At 42.0% G+C, this 17,527-nt stretch overlaps 1 protein-coding gene across 3 annotated transcripts in view; it reads right to left on the reverse strand.

Annotated features, from left to right (window-relative positions):
- FAM171A1 (family with sequence similarity 171 member A1) overlaps positions 1-17,527 on the reverse strand; it is a 66,179-nt gene that overhangs the window by 20,413 nt on the left and 28,239 nt on the right. The window contains exons 2-5 of one of the 3 annotated variants that reach the window (XM_083578589.1): positions 13,205-13,432; positions 8,482-8,574; positions 3,889-4,047; positions 1,877-2,053 (exon numbers count right to left, since the gene is read on the reverse strand). In XM_083578589.1, coding sequence (XP_083434715.1) covers positions 1,877-2,053; positions 3,889-4,047; positions 8,482-8,574; positions 13,205-13,432 — 657 coding nt within the window. Of the gene's footprint in view, positions 1-1,876; positions 2,054-3,888; positions 4,048-8,481; positions 8,575-13,177; positions 13,433-17,527 lie in introns of all 3 variants that reach the window. The other 2 variants (XM_083578590.1, XM_083578591.1) reach the window with 2 other exon arrangements.

Below are 17,527 nucleotides of genomic sequence, written 5' to 3' on the forward strand. Positions count from 1 at the left end.
AGACCCAAAAAATCGAGGCCTTCCTTCAAAGGCGTGACAGTACATCCCACTAATGCATCTCCCCACCTGCCATCTCCAGTAGAGGCAACTGCTGCAGATTAAGACATAGAGTGTATCTCCAGCTCGCGGAATAAACTTCGAAATGTCTCCAGGGCACAATTAGGCTGTTTAATTTTATCAATTAATCAAAAGGTGCCACTCCTTTAATTTAGTATGCTTTGCATCCAAGGCAGTTAAGTTTTGTTTGCAATGCTTCATTCTTGCTTGGAGTAATATGGCATATAAATGGATAATTGCAAAGTAAACGATCAGTGTGATTTATTATTTCTTGCTTTAATATAACAGTTCTAAGGACATTTATGTGGAAGAAAGAGCTATTGATTTCAGTGGATCTTCCTACATTGGGTTACAACACATGACACTTTCTGAGCACAGCAGCCCTGGTGATACGTGCCAATGCATGTCAATGATGAAGTCAGCTGATTTCAGACTCTGGACTTAAGTGGTCTGACAAGTTGCCCTTCCTCTTTAGAGGTGAGGAATCTCTGGCCCATGGGCTCAATTATACCCACAAAGTCTCTCCAATTGGCCTATGAGGCCATTTTTGCCAAGTTACACCCACCTGCCCTAATCCTGATGTCACATATGACATATAAGATGATTTTGGAATGCTAAGCAGGATATTATATTATCCTCTCGCTGTTTATCAATATTGGTAATTTAACAGTATATCTGATATGGTACTTTGTTTACTTCTGTGTATATTTACTGTTTTGTTTTCAAACTGAAAAATCAGCTTTATAAAATTTTCTAAAAATTACAAATATTGAATTTTATGTCCTAATTCTTGAAATAAAATAATTTTATTCATAGCAAAGATGCTGCTCATTATTACTGCTGTTATTAAGAATATTACTCATAACTATTGTCAGATTTAATAATTTTATCACGATAAAATAAAAAGTGTCCCCATGCCATTGGAAACAAAGGCCCCAAACCAGGGATGGTGACTCTCTAGGTGTTGGACTTCTACTCCCATGAGCCTCTGCCAGTATGGTCAATGGTCAGGGATGATGGGTACTGAAGTCCAGTATTACTGGTACTGAGGTTAGCCACCACTGCCCTAAATTAATGTGAATATGGCTAAATTTGCCAAGGACTCTTCTATCCGTATATGCTGAAACAGATGTTTAAATACCAGATGAGGAAATTCCCTTCATTCAGCTTACCAACTGCATACTATTTACAGCTGCACATGTAGCATTTTTTAAAAATACTCAGCAGGGAGCAATATATAAAGCAGATAACCAGAGGAGCGAGAGATTTAAGTGCCTGGCCACTGTGACTTAATGATCTAATTCAGAAAGCCTCTTTCCTCGCAATCATTTGCAAATGTATGTGCCAACCTTTTAAACAGGATACAGGAAAAGGTGGACTGCTACTTGCAGGAAATAAACCAGGCAAGTATGAGTCAATTTTCTGTCTCCCTTCACAGAAGTAAAAATGACAATCTTGAATCGTAAATGAAAACTGAAGTAAATGGGCTCTTGAATTAATGGATTCTACATACTGGAATTAAACTCAAAGACAGCCAAAATCCAACTGGCAAACAACAATGAAGGCAGTGTCACACTTGGCTTTGTGAAACACAAAATGCTAAGTCTCACTTAAATAGGAGGCTCCCATAAAAATTCTACCCCAAACTGTAAAATAAGAACCGCAAAGGAGAATTCTCATAATCAAGCAACAACAAATCATTCTTGAACCATCATGAATAAATGCCTCTCATTACACTTCAGCTGTGTTCTAATCTGAGGTTGTGAATTATCTAATGAAGTGTTTGAAAATTGAGGATTAGTGACAAAAGGCTCCTTACCAAATTTTTGGTCAAACCTCCAAGCGGGCACATGGGTGCTATGCTTCAAGTTGTTGGTTGTAGGGAGAGGCACTGTTACATAGATGGGTCCATTCACTGGAACTGGAGTCCCATCGCTTCTGAGTAAGTGAACACTAACTGCAGTGACAGGAGTAAGATCATACCTAGTGTTATTTCCTGTAAGCAAATGAACAACAGTATGAAAATGCATAAAATATAACTTTCAAAGCCAATTAATACATAGAATGATTATATGAACACCCACTATTTTTTATTAACGAATCAGCTTCTTGCTACCTAAGGGTGGCATGACCTGGACACCACTTTGCAAAATTTAAAGCATATGAGGCCAGTTACAGGCAGTGGCAGAGCCAAAATGAACATTGCTTTAATGGTGTGATTAACAATCACAATGTGGTTTTTTTAAAAAATAAAAAGGGCTAGTTATTGGTAAAAATCCCCCTCTTCCCATGTGACATTAGAGGGGGGAAAACTCAAATTGGCTTCATGATTGCAGCTGGAGATGGAAGGCTTAAACACCCCTATCCATATGGCTGATGACTACCATCCCCACAATACCCAATTTTTACTTTTATTTTAGAAAGCTACAACGTGATTGCTAATCACATCATTAACTAATGTACAGTTTGGCCTTCAGCTCATTCCAATTCAACATTACAATCCTACAGAGGTTTTAACTTCCTTGTTTCAAATTGCTTAAGAGTTTGGCCACATGCCTCTCAGATGAAAGCACCACTGATTACATTGTCTTGCTCTGTCCATCCCATACACCGACAGCTTGCTGGTGACAAAGAAAGTGGTAAGCGAAGGATGACAATGACAAGCAATTGTTGTTCCTGTCATCCTGCGGCGGCGATGCTTTCTCTGCATGTGGACATTTAGCAAATAAATCCAAGGTGTGAATTGAAAGCACTTCCATGCACATATGAATGACCTGTCAGTTTCCCCATTCAGCTGCATCCCTTCACCCTGGCGTGATCCACAACCCAGAGACCATGCACTGTGCAACACAGGGGGTTCAGAGGCTGATGAAGCTTCAGCTCTGGCCTTGGGGAAAGAACAGTTAGGACTGTCTTCCAGACCCTCCTGACTGAGACATGGCACCCGTCTCCCCAGCCTATCAGGATCCAAGGGCTGCAGAATATGGTGACGGCCCCTTAAAAGCCAGTCAGTTCATTTGGGATGGTGGGGTGTACCGCATGACAGGTCCAGACTACTTATAAGAAATTTGTTGTTGCTAGATCAGCAGTTCTCCCCATATGTTGCTGGACTACAACTCCCAGCATCCCTGAGCTCGGGCCTTGCTAGCTAGGGGTGATGGGAGTTGTAGTTCAACAACATCTGGGGACCCACAGGTTGAGAAGGCTGGGCTAGATGCTTGCTGAGACATCAGCTTGCAATGCTAGCTCAGCAGGACCCTGGGAGCTCTCCAAGGTCCTGTAGATACTTTGGGTGCCTTGCATTCCTGACTTGGCTTCTTGGTGGGACATTGTCCAGCTTCCCCTGTGAGCCTCAAGCTCTCTTAGGACAAGACCCCTTGTTCTAGCAATGGCAGGAGTGCCTGCTAGGTGCCCTATCATTTCAACATTGATGCAGGGAACTAGATGCAGGCAGCCTTGGGGAAGGGAAGGGGAAGAGGTCATTCTGACCAAGTATAAATTAAATGTAGGGTTTTATTTTTATCCTTTGCACTTTAAAAGGCCATAAATCAGGCCTGCACAGTCTGTGACCCATGAAGCAGAACAGCAGAGTCCCTGAAGGGTTGAGTTCAGTTTGGTGGGTCACAAGTCTCATAGGACGGCTACAAATGATTTTGGGGGTTGGGTTATCCTTTTTTAAAAAAATAAATAAATCAGGAAAAAAGTTAATACAGGCAGTAAATAACAGTACTAGTGGCTACACAGAAATGGTACTATTCTGGTAATACTCGAACTAAACTAGTCCGATAGAACTTAAAACATGCTTTAATAATCACAAGAACAAAAGTTTACCAGTTCCATTGCCATCATATCCTTGTAAATAAGGAAAACTATCCACTTCCCAAGGTGAACTAGCTGAAGTAAGAAATGCTGTGAGGTCGCTAAAGCTGGTATTATCTGGCAGTTTCAAGGCTCTCCTTTGAAAATGAACTTTGGGCTGGATCCGTGCACCTAGCAATAAGCAAAGGAACAGAGCAACTAAGCAAATGAATCTACATGAAGCAAGTTTTCTATAAATGCAATTATAACTTTGGTAGCAAAGCCATGATATTCCCCATATTCCCCACAGGATTACGTTTATGATATCTATGGGAGATAGCCAGCATTCATGGTTTGCTTAATTTAATGGATTCCAGTGAAAGCAAACAACGCCAGCAGCAATTACCATTCGAAAATTAAGCAAGCAATAAGTGATACAAGATCCCAATGGTTAATTCAGCTAGGATGTTTGGCTATTTCATCTAAAAGGAAGCCATCATCCCTCTTCAAAGTCAAAACGTACCTTTAACAGTGCAGCCCTATGTATACCTTCTCAGAAGCAAGTTCCATTGCATTCACTGTTAAATGTGCCTAAGATTGCTGTCTAAAGTTATCTGCAGCAGGAAACGGCTAATTGTTTTAGTACATGTAAATCCTGAACGTGAGCAAACAATCAGGCACACAGAAGTAATGTGACAGGGCAATGCAATTCAATGTACATTTGCACAGTACATTTAAAACACAAAACTGCCATTCCCAGTGTTTCCTGGAAAGGAGGACTGTTAAACCTTTATGGGAATTGTAGATATATGATGAACACAGAGCTCTCCTAACAACTCACAGCACCCTTGACAAACTTCAGGTCCCAGAATTCTTTGGTGGGGGGGGGGGGAAGCCATGACTACTAAAGTAGTATAAGGTAAAAAAGGTAAAGGACCCCTGGATGGTTAAGTCGAGTCAAAGGCAACTATGGGGTTGTGGCACTCGTCTTGCTCTCAGGCTGAGGGAGCCGGCATTTGTCCACAGACAGCTTTCCGGGTCATGTGGCCAGCAGGACTAAACTGCTTCTGGCGCAATGGAACACCGTGACAGAAATCAGAGCATACAGAAATGCCATTTCCCTTCCTGCCACAGCGGTACCTATTTATCTACTTGCACTGGCGTGCTTTTGAACTACTAGGTTGGCAGAAGCTGGGACAGAACAATGGGAGCTCACCCTGTTGCGGGGATTCGAACTGCTGACCTTCTGATCAGCAAGCCCAAGAGGCTCAGTGGTTTAGACCACAGTGCCATGTGTAGGGGGGCTCATTTGTTCTCCAGGTGTTCACTTGCTTTCTCTCTGGGTCTGTGCCTTCACTTACATTTACCATCCTGCTGTAAGAAGTTAAACTCCTTCCAAAGGCCACTTGCAGACCCTGCTCCATGTTCAGCTAGAACATGTCACTAAACTGCAATAATGCAGGAGGAAGTTACGTGAGGGCTGCATGCATGTGTGTATGCAGAAATCTCTGACTTTTGAAAGGCTTAAGTACAGCCTATGGTCCACCCAATGTTGCCTATGACCCCACCCACCACTGGCATCGAGGCCCCAGGAGGGTGGCTCTTGAGGGAATGTGAACACAGGGAAGCCATTGCACCACTGGCCTGCAGCATCTCTCAGCTTGAAGGCAGTTCTGGGGTGGAATCATGCCCAGAGAAACCATTATGGTCCTCCCTAGGTTTCTGAATGGCCCTCGTTCATTAAATTCCTGCTACTTTATAGTCACTGAAGCAGGGCAGTAGTTCCAGAAAGCCAGGAGTGCAGGAGTCTTTGCTGGCTCTGGTGTCAAGAAAAGAGCTATCACCTCAAACCTCCATCCTCCAGGTCTAGAGCAACTTGGCTTGATTCTGTTGAAGAGTTCAAACAATCTGCCCGTCATATACCAAGCCTCCACCCCTGTGGAAATCCCCTGTAGGGGAAGCAGTCTTCTAATGATTTATGCTTTCCTTGAACTCTCAACCAACAATGAACTTTTGTTCAAAGCCACTTAATGGGATTGGAGGGTTTGGAGTCTTGGAAGGATTAGAGACAGCTTCATGTAGTATTTATCATTTCAGGTCCCATTAGGTATCTGCTTCTGAAGCCAAAAGCACTTCTCCACAAATTTGTACCATTAACAAAGCTTTGCAGCAAACACAGCCAGGCCCCATCTGCAAGCTTTTGCATAACATGCAAATGAAGATTTAAAACAGCTGTTACTGTATTCCCAAGAGCTTCTTTTTCAATACATGGAGTGTACTTAAAGAAAACAAAAAAACCCTGCCAATCAAGGATTAACTCCTTATTACAAGGTATGGTATGTGGTTCTAGGGTGACCAGCTATATTGCTTTGGGGTCCTCATTCAATACATCTAGCTTTAAATCTGTGTAAAAATGAGTTAAGGAATCATAATTTTAATGCCTACTCAAAAGATAAGCTTTACTTCCAACAGCTTTCTGTCATTTACACTAGTTTCGTAACTGAATGCTTCCCCAAAATGAAATAATAATAATTATTATTATTTATACCCCGCCCATCTGGCTGGGTTTCCTCAGCCACTCTGGGCGGCTTCCAACAACATATTAAAATCACCAGGGACTGGGAATCACCAGGGACAGAGCCTTTTCAGTAGTGGCACCCTAATTATGGAACAACCTTCCCAGGGAGGTACAACTGGTGTCATCTAGTGTTTCCATATTTTGAAGAGCAAAAAAGAGGGCACTATGACAGCCATTCAAAGCAAATAAATGCAATTTGTCTCAAATTTTACTCCTGAAAAAGAGGATGTGTCCTGGAAAAGGAGGACACATGGCAACCCTAAACTTAGCAGTCTTTTCAGCTCCAAGTGAAGACCTTTCTGTTCATTCAGGCCTTTCAAATATTCAATGTAGTCTGGGCCTTTCAGTTTTAAAATCTGTTGACTTGACTTAGGGTGCCTGGTGAATTTTGTTTTCATTGCTATTTATGATGCTTTTGATTCTTTGTCTTATTTGTATTCAAATTGCTCTCTTACCTATTCTTTTTCTTACCTATTTATTTGTAAGCCACTCAGAGAAATTTATGCTATGGGGAGAGCTACAAATGCCACAAGTGACCACTAAGATGACTAAGTGCTTTCTGCCCCCAATAAAAATAAATTCATATCCAGTTATGTACTCAGAACCAGAGCTTGCAGTACAAACTTACGCCTAGTCAAAATAAAGCCTCACTGTGTTCAATGGGGCTTACTCCCAGGTAAGGACAATATGTTGTGAGGGTAAAACGGAGAGCGGGGAGAACTTTGTATGCCGTATTGAGCTCCTTGGAGGAAAGGTGAAATATATATGTAATAATAAAGTAAAATAAATAATAAACACTTTTCACTTAGAACAACAGCAATGTATTGGAACAATTATAGCAGCTTTCTGAAGCACAATGCGAGCACAAACCGCAGACAGCTGCTAAATCTGGGATCCCTATCAGGGCACCTTTGGGTACAATGAAGCCCCTGGGGGCTTGCAAAGCCCCTGAGCCCCTCCCTGGCACTCACCGTCCCTTTTGTCAGGAGGTGGCAAAGGTAGCTGGTAACCCAAGATTTCTCGAATAGCAAGAGGTCCCCTTTTAAAGGAGTCGAAGGCAAATTGAAGGTAGCATTTTTTATTTTTGCATATTAGTGAAGTTAACTATGAGAAACGCTGGAGCATGCATAGCTCCCCCATGTTGTACAGTACATAGTGATATTTGCTCTACCTCAGGGATAGCTCTGCTCAGTCATAAATCTCTGCCTGTGCTGCTTTGCATATGGATGAATATCCACAACAAAAACAAAAGCAGCAGAATAACACAGAATAATTTTATTATCTCAGACGACTCATTGCAAAAGAAAAGAAACCTCTCCAAGAATCCTCAGCTGCAGCTTAGACAATTCATGCTGTGGAGCAGAAGCACAGTTTTGGCTCCTTCAATACAGGATGTACAAGGTGTTGGGCTGTGGCTTCAGGCCATAACAGCAGTACAGACGTAAACCGGTTCCACTGCCGTGGTTCCTTTCCCTCAAGGAATTGTGGGATCTCTTTTAAGACAGAATTTTCAGCACCATCACAAAACTACAATTGCTACAGACAGCAACTGTCAACTTTAAAGAATTTACAGCTGTGAAATGTGCATGCGTAATCCAAAACCACTAATAAAGTCGGCTTTTTTCTCAGAGAGTTTGCTTTATTCATATGCAGATTATGCATATGTCATTAATCAAGCAACCAAATCTCCTGCAATTTATCTGTATTATTTGTCACCTACTATGAAAACCTCAGGGTGTTCAATTCCATCTTGGGAGACGCACAACTTAAAACTTGCTTTATAAAGAGCAAATATCTGTTTTTAAAGGGATGAGTTGTTCGCGCGATTTGCATCCTAGGAGCCAGGCCTAAGAAATTATTAGGTAAGGCCAGTAGAGGCTTCTACTGGCTCTCCAGATCACCTAATTCAGCTCCGCTAACACACTGCGGTCTCTCTTCCTGCCACCATCAGGATGTCAAGGTGGGAAAAGACTAAAGTCCTAGCTCTAGCTGTGGGACAGGTAAAAACTATTATGACATAGCAAAGAAGGTCCCTTTACACCACATACCTTGAAATCCTGAGACTATCTGTACAACATCTTCATATACCATTAGAGTAGCTGAACGTTCAGGAAGAAGGCCAAGACTTAGAGAAGAAAACACTGTGGAAGAGAAATTGATTAAGTGCAATATAAAGTAGTACTGAAAGAACTCTTTCCTCCAGATCCCCAATCTTTCAAAGTTTACCCGCTAATGCCTTTTTTAGGTAATGCATTTGGGTAATGCATTTGTTTTCTGACCTACTGCATCTACCAAATACGTCACATGCATTGGCTTCAACAACTTTTGTATGCAGGAGTTTGTACATTATGTGTCCACAAGTAGAAGATCAACTTAGACAGCAAGAATGAAAGAATCCCGATGTATAGGGAGAGGAATGATGAACATTCCACAAGTGGTGCACCACACATGATCACTTTTTTAAACACACAGTGGGAAATATAGTCTCATTGTCTCCTTGAAAAGGACTTGAAAAGTTTACATGGCAGATTTGGTCTATATAAGGATCTAGCTCAGCAACCCCTGGTGTCCTCCAGACTAGAGTCTCCCAAACTTGGGTCTTCAGCTGTTTATGAACTACAACTCCCATCATCCCTAGCTGGCAGGACCAGTGGTCTTGGAGGATGGGAACTGTAATCCAAAAACAGCTGCAGACCCAAGTTTGGGAAACCCTGCTCCAGATATTACTGGGCTTCTGCTCCCTTCAGTCCCAGCCAGCATGGTCAATGGTCAGAGGTGATGGGAGTTGTAGTCCAAAAACATCTGGAGAGCTGTCACCCTACCCAGTCCTAAATGCAAGTTGTACTGAAATTCAGATTCAGTGGATACAGCACAAATTTTCTAAAAATAAGAACAGAATTCAAAATCTAAGGCATAACTCCAAATCTAGAAGGAAAGGAAAACATTTTTTCCAGAAGATGGGGGCACTCCCTCCAAATCTGAGGTGTTGTTTAACAGATTTCCCCCCAGCAAACAAAGGAGCGTGGTGTCACTACCACTAAGTATTAATCTGCAAGACGATCTGTGTCTTTCAAAAGTCAGGAGCAGTTTCCCTGAATTCCAAACATTCTTCATGAAGTTGGGGAACTACTAGTTGTATTTAAAATAGCAGGAGATACCCGTCAGTAGTCATGTAAACATTATATGTATAAAGATTTTCTTCTAGTACTGCTATAACCACATTTACATTTGAGAATGCTCTGCTAAGCATTAATAAATTCACACTATAAATCAGAATCTTCTCAAATTTCAGCTGTTCCATCACAATAACTTCTTTGCTCATACTAAAAGCACATATTGGGTATAATGTACTACAAGGAGAATGAATTATGGAATAGGTAGCTCTGAAGGATAGAAATATAATAATTTATTTCTTTTTTGCACCTAATTTTTATTGGTAAGAATTAAAGCCAATGCAATTGGCTTGAAAAAATGAAGAATATGTACCAGTGCAGTTCCCAATTAATCACCAAATCAAAACAAGCACAGCCTATGAATGTCCCTGAGATTTTGACTCCTTTTTGACAGTTTATTAGCTGTTTATAAACATTAATATACAATAATTAAAAATCACATTTTATTGTCTTCATATCATTAAGTTTCACAAATAACTGCATGTCCCATAGAACACATCTGGTAAAAAGTCTGTTGTTTTTTATTTTTACTTCCAAAATAATCTTAACACAATAACCTTAACAAACGAGAAAGAAAACACAACACAACACGTTAACTACATGCTTATATAAACAGCACAGCTGCATAATTGCACCATTACCAATTCATTGTATGGTTATAGTATACTTTAAAATATTTAAGGCACATTGCATATATTATTAGAGATCTTAAATTACTCTAAATTGCTGAAAAGTGCTTCTGTATTTGGATTTAGAGCATTATTTATGCAAAAACAAATGGAGACTATTTTGCAGTAAATTTGTTCCAACTTTGTCTTCTTTCATTTATTCTTGTGTAGGGTACTAATGCGATCATGAGTGAAAAGCCCCACATTTTATATTTCCATTCCCTGAATGTGATTATTAGGGCCGCCCCAAAACATTTCCCCACCTGGCACAAAGGACAAGATGATGTCTGCTTCATTCTGCACCCGGAAGCCAACTGGACAGGCAAGGGAATGTTACTTTTATACCAGTGACAGAATAGCATTCACCACACGTGAAGGCAGCAGGCAAATTTAGTGGGTGCAGAACAGCCCACATGGTTCACAGCTCTATCCTCCCAGTACCTCAACCTCATTCCCTGTCCACCTCCTCCCAGTACCTGGGAAGAATGGGATATAAATATACTACTACTACTGTCCTGGTTATTATATGGATTAGCTGCTGGACAGTCTGGGATAACCTTCCTCAACCTGGTGCCCTTCAGAAGTTGTAGGACTCCAACTCCCATCAGCCCCATCTGTCACGGGTAAAGGTCAGGGTTGACGGCAGATGTAGTCAGGTTGCAGAGCGCTGCTCTAGAATCACTGGTTCATCCTCTCACTAAGGGCCAAACCCAGGCCACAAAGTTAGGGAGGTCTCCCTAGTTTTTCCTCTTTGTTATCAGGTTTCCTCAAGCTCTTCTACCATCCTTGAAATGTTTTCAGGGTTCCCAGTGGAGGAACTTTAATCACCAGGGTTTCTCCCACCATGGCTCACAGCTGAGCTTATTAAAGTCTTGTTTTACCTCCATTCAAAGCCGTGTCCCAGTTGGCGGTACCCCAACTGAAGTAAAGGCCAGTTTGAAAATAATAATGTTTGCACACTTTAAAACTTGTGGTTTGCATTAAGCTGTATTAATTTATTATTAATCATAAAGAAGCATGGTTTTGCACCACACATTTCTCTCTCTCCCCCCCCTTTTCATCTCATTTGGTCATTTATCAGAGGAACTAAGTGCAAATAAGGGGACAAAATAATAGCTCCTTCTCACTGCAATTTGTGGCAAAATGCCTAATGAACTCGGCAGAGGATGCCCAAACAAGCCTTCCTTTCAGAAGCACACACTCATTTCAAGTGCCTTCTCTTGAAAACACACAAAAAGCCTAGTTCAGATTTCAATGACTTGACAAAAGCTCTATGAAACTGGTTCTTTCCTCAAAAAATTAAAACAAAATCAATATTAAAAGCAAAAAAAAAATTGCACTGTAAGGACCCCTATATACAAGAAATATGGGCTGAAATAAAAGGAATAATCTACCCTGCACACTAATGGCACCCTCGAGTCCCTCCCACTCCCCCTGCCAAAATTTTGATTAGACATGAAAAAAGAAAAACAATCTTCTTTAGTTCATCGTTTTTCAAATACAGCAACAGTGGCTGCACTGAGTCCCCAGCATCTTCTGATGCAAGCAGAAGGGCACTTGTTCACTCACTGACTAGAAAAAGGTGCAACTGTGCCTCATACATGCCCCTATGTCTCACCTGTAGGAAAGGCATAGCTCAGCAGCCTTGCATGCAGAGAGTCCCAGATTCAATCATTGGCATCTCTAGGTAGGGCTGGAAAAGCCTCCTGCCCCAAACCCAGGAGAGGTACTGCCAGTCAGTGTAGACTGCACAGAGTGAGTTGGACCAATGGTCTGACTCATTATAAAGCAGTTTCCTTTGTTCTATATCTCACAGCTACCTATCAGTTTGAAAACCTTTGCTCTATTTAATGCATGACTGCTCTTTTCAAGCATGCCAGGTCAGCCAATATCAGAGAGGCCCCCTTTAACTCCAAAATGGAGGAAATATCAATGAGAAAAACGGGCGAGGACATCCTCATCCAGAGGCCAAAGAAAGATCAACTGAAGTGATTCTCCCCTCTGGTCAGAAATAATTCTCTTCCCCACTGCCAGTTACCATAGTCTGGCCCCATCCATTTGCTAGGGCAGGGGTAGGCAAGACGGGGCCCTCCCATAGCTGTCTATGTTTCCCTTTTTTTAAAGGGAAATTCCCTTATTCTGAATAAGATTCCTCACAAGAAAAGGGAAAAGTTGACAGCTATGGGCCCTCCAGATGTTGCTGGACTACAGCTCCCATCACTCCTGATCATTGGCCATGACGACTGGGGATGATGGGAGTTGGAGTCCAACAACCTCTGGAGAATCAGAGAGTCCTCATTCTGGCTTCACATGTTCAGCTTCATTATGATCCAAGACAAAACACTGGCGCTGAAGCCAAGCTAAGGAAAGCACGGTCAAACTAAAGGATTATGGGGAGAGGCACTATTCTTCTCACGTGAAAACCATCAGGTTATTATCATATTCATATCAACCACCCTGGGCCCTAAAACTGGCAGGTAAGGCCTCATTGGTGCTGCTGCTACCAGGGGCTGCTGGATTTGCACTGAACCAAGACAGGACATTTTCAGTGGCAGTTTGCAATTTGAGAGAGGTGAACCTGTCTCACTGACTTTCAGTTTAAAAACAGGCATTGCCCAAGCATTTATTTGATGGCTGAAAGGCCCCCTTTTCCTGACAACCCTGAGATAACTGTTTTTAAGTGCTTTTAGAATGCTTGAAAATATATATATATGTATTGTATTACTGATGTGTTTGTCATCATGGGCTCCTTTGAAAGAAAGGATGGGATATAAATGATGAATGAGTAAATAAATGATAAATATGATTTTCAGCATTCAGGGGTTTTTTTTGTTTGGTTTTGTTCTTAAAAACACACACCACAGTTTTGTACACCCCCCCCCCCTTTAGAAATAAAATCTTACCTCAGAACAAAAATAAAGATCTCTTACCAGGCAATCTTATTGGTTTCCATGGTGCAGAGTTTGGCACGTAAGCATGTTTAGTCGCAGTAACGATCAGCTGACTGCCCAGCTTATACTGAAACTTGATGAAGGCAGTGCCATCTGCTCCTGAGGTTCCAGAGGCAATGGGGATCTGGTTGGTAAAAATCTCAATAAAGGCTTCGGTGACTGGCTGATGTGTGCTGGCATCACTTACGTGGACCTTCAGAGTCACATCTGCAAACAACAACAACAACGTAGCAGTTAACCTTGGGGAAAGCTTCGCATTCCACATTTGCACAAAACAGGTGCCAAAAAAAGGTATATATGAGGTATTGAAGGAACGGGAGTACCCATTCCAAATGCTGCGGTTAACCTTTAAACTCCGTACGATCTTCACTTGAGCACCTTCTCAAGGTACCCTTGCTCCCATTGATGCCAACAGGAACTCCCCCTGCAAGTCTAATTCCAAAAGGGAGCGGAGGGTTTTGTTGGGATGGCAATGAGAAGGGGAGAAAGACAAAAGGGAAAAGTGGCCGGTGAGGCTTGGCAGAAAGAGAGAGAGAAACAAGGGGGTGGTCTAATGTTGGCTCTTAGCCTTCTGCCGGCTCCAGCCCTTCACATCTTGGCTACCCACCACTGCTATAAAGATGTTAACAAAATGTAGGTTGGAATCCAGAGAGATGAATGATTCAACCTTAGGGGGTTTTCTGGGTGTGTGTGTGTGTGTGTGGCAGCTTCCCCTCCTGAAAGCTTTCCCATTCAATTCCAAAACTGCATTTTAATACAGTAATCCCTTCCCCCCTCCTTCTCTGTCTGTCTGTCTGTCTGTCTGTCTGTCTGTCTCTGTGGTGGAAGTAAAACCAGGAAGAAAAAAAGGAGAAGAAGAAGAAGGAGGAGAAGAAGAAGAAGAGGAGGAGGAGTTTGGATTTGATATTACGCTTTATCACTACCCTAAGGAGTCTCAAAGTGGCTAACAATCTCCTTTCCCTTCCTCCCCCACAACAAACACTCTGTGAGGTGAGTGGGGCTGAGAGACTTCAGAGAAGTGTGACTAGCCCAAGGTCACCCAGCAGCTGCATGTGGAGGAGCGGAGACGTGAACCCAGTTCACCAGATTACGAGTCTACTGCTCTTAACCACTACACCACACTGGAGGGGTGGAGAACAGCTTGGAGGCCAAAGAGAAATTCCACACCCTATTTTTTATTTGTAAAGTTTTTGTGCCACCTTCTCCCCCATCTGCTTTATAAAAGCAGAACTGATGGGAGGAAAGAGTTTCAACAGCACTTTGACCTAGTGCTGTGTAGGGAAAAAAAATCCCAGATCCAACTCCGGTGTGCCTGTGGAGCAGGTGTTTTTCTAAGTTGTGCCTGCCCCCCAAGAAGTTGACCATTGGGCTGATAGGAGCTGGAGTCTAACACCATCTGGAGGGCCACAGGTTTGCTACCCCTGCTGTAGAGGTTTTGCACCACAGTAACTCAGTTCAGCATATTTTACTTTTAAATACACAAAAAGCTGCCTTTTTGAAGAAGTTTCTGAAGAGCCAATCTGATCCTCTGTTCTAGAAGCTGGTGCCATTCCATGGATACCATTAGGTGCTAATAGGTCAATTAAGAATTGGCGTTCCTGATCTTTAAGAATGCATTACACAACCCCATCCTTGCAAAAATACACTGTGTTATTATTTACAACAGTCACAATCCAAAATTCACTCTGAGAACAAGTACTTGCTGTCCAGATTTTTTCGGCCTCCCACACATGTGCCATTCTTCCATAATGTCACCATAGCAACAGCATATGATTAAAAAACCCCCAAAACCATCCATATCACTGTGTTCTATATGCAAGGGGGTAAATCTCTACCAATTTATGGTATGAACACACAACTTGCCTTCCATCATATTCCTATTTGTGCTACAGCTGCACCAAATAACCAATTCATTTTACAGACCCATCTACTACATTTCTATCAGCTCTGGTGTGCTTAAAGATTTGTTTTATTTAACCAAATTTATACACCACTTGATTGCAAAAGACAACAACTTTCTTTGGAAATCCTGAGCCTTGACTGTTTATATGTAAACCAAGGAGGCATGCCAAATTCTTTGCACCCCATTGTTCAAAAATCTGAAACCCAGGCAGCCATCATGGTGCCCTTCAGATGTTGTTGGACTACAATTCCCATCATCCTTGACCACTGGCCATGGTGGCTGGGGCTGATGGGAATGGTAGTCCAACCATATTGGCTACCCTCTGCCCTAGTCTGGGATATTACAAGGGCATGGAGTCGATTTCCCTTTGGGTCCCTTCCAGCCCTACAATTCTTTGATTCTGAGATTAATACATTGAAGTTTCCAGCTCACACACTCAAAATGCTTCAGAAATTCCTGTCAAATGTGAAACGCTGTGTATATTAAGGAGAAACCGATTTGTGATTCGTACTTCTACAAGTAAGCAACAAAATGAGCTCTTTTCCAGAATATGAAACACCTTGTAAGAAACTGAAGCTCTGTGATCTAAAGCTAGATAGCTAGGGCATGCACCATTAGTATTCATTTTCCTTTGACCTGACTATTAATTCAGAAGAACCAGTGTAGCAAGGAATAATGTGGCATGCAAGAAACAATAGTGAAGTAATAAAAGGGGCAGGTGAACATTACAGCTACAAAAGACTATTTAAAAGCACTAATTCTAGAATTACACATTTTATACTGAAAGAATGAACAGGCAAAGAAAAGAAAACTTCTCTGTCTGGAAGAAGATAGGAACCGTAATATGATCCAGTATGGCGTAATGGTTAAGGTGCTGGACTAGAATCTGGGATACCAAGATCCAAATCTTTACTCAGCCATGAAGTTCACCAGGTGACCTTGGGCTGGTCAAAAGTTTTCAGCCAAACCTGCCTCACAGGGGTGCTGTGAGGATCAACAGGGGAAGGGGGAAGAACCATTTACCGTATTTTTCGCTCCATAAGATGCACCTAGTTTTTAGAGGGGGAATGCAAGAAAAAAAAATTCTTTACAGGGAGAGAGCAGAGCCTGGGATGCATACAGGCTCTGCTCAGCGCTCCCCCAAGAGCCGCACATACGCTCCACGCGGCTCTTTAAAGGGAATTCTGAGCCGAGCCTCCCACCTGCATTCGCTCCATAAGATGCACAAACATTTCCCCTTACTTTTTAGGAGGGAAAAAGTGTGTCTTATGGAGTGAAAATTACGTTAGCCAACCTGCACTCTCTTGAAAGGAAGGTGGGATAGGAATGTAATAATAATGAAATCAAGATAAATGCAAGCTGCCATATTCACAGGGGTATCCTTGGAACTTTTAGAATGATATTTAGCCATAGTTAAATATTAAGCAGTCATGTGACAATATTTGACCAGTCAGCTGCCCAGTGTGTCAACCTGAGCTACAGCACTGAATAGGAAGACTGTGCACCTGCAAGGTCCTTCTAAAGCCATAGAGCACTTTTAAAGAAACGAAATCACACCAACAATATGTGGGCTACAAATAGCAAGCAATATTGTAGGTCGGCAATAAAGGAAACAACCCCAGAAGTCACATAGCATTTAGCGGCTTCACAAACGACACATACTTCCTACCATTTACATTCCTTCTCCTTGAGCTCCTTGGGAAATTATACCCTACTTGTTTTTACAACTTAGACGGCACACCAAAATCACTGGGTTTGGGTGAAATACAGCCGCGCAAATATAGCTGCCCTTTCCTATTGCTAAATTTGTTCTCTCATATAAAGAACAACGAAACCACGGCGTGGGTTATCATTTGGGAAGAGGTAAATCCAAAACAGGCCACAATCCAAAACCTACAATCCTTTCTGCATTGTCAATGTGACATTTTAAAGAGTTCAGGGAAAACCTACATTTGATTAGACACGAATCCTCGCTGCTCCATCTGTTTTGGCAAACGGAGATTTTTCCGCTGTTTAAAACACGTTTGCTAAAACGAAAGGCTCTTCCATGAAGTGTCCCAAAGCAACAACTTGAAATAGTCACTTGGCAAGCAGCTAGGTTTCCTGGCTGCCAGACAAGTGCTGATCTAGGGAGGATGGAGCCATTAGCTTTCACTGTCGGCACAGAATGTGTTTGGATAACAAATGTTCAACATGATGTTTGCTTTAAGACTTTCCAGGTGGGATCAATCCCGATTTCCAAATGTAGTTCTTTACTGAGGCAGAGAAACAGTGGCATAATCATGGATTAAATCAGAGATACTCAACACGGGGCCTTCCATTAGACTACAACTTCCATGGCTCACTGGGCCAAATTTCCATTGCAGTCCAACAAGTCATTTTGAGTGTTATTTCAATAT

The sequence above is a fragment of the Podarcis filfolensis genome (genome assembly GCF_964270895.1).
Source record: "Podarcis filfolensis genome assembly, chromosome: 12".
NCBI classification, from domain to species: domain Eukaryota; kingdom Metazoa; phylum Chordata; class Lepidosauria; order Squamata; family Lacertidae; genus Podarcis; species Podarcis filfolensis.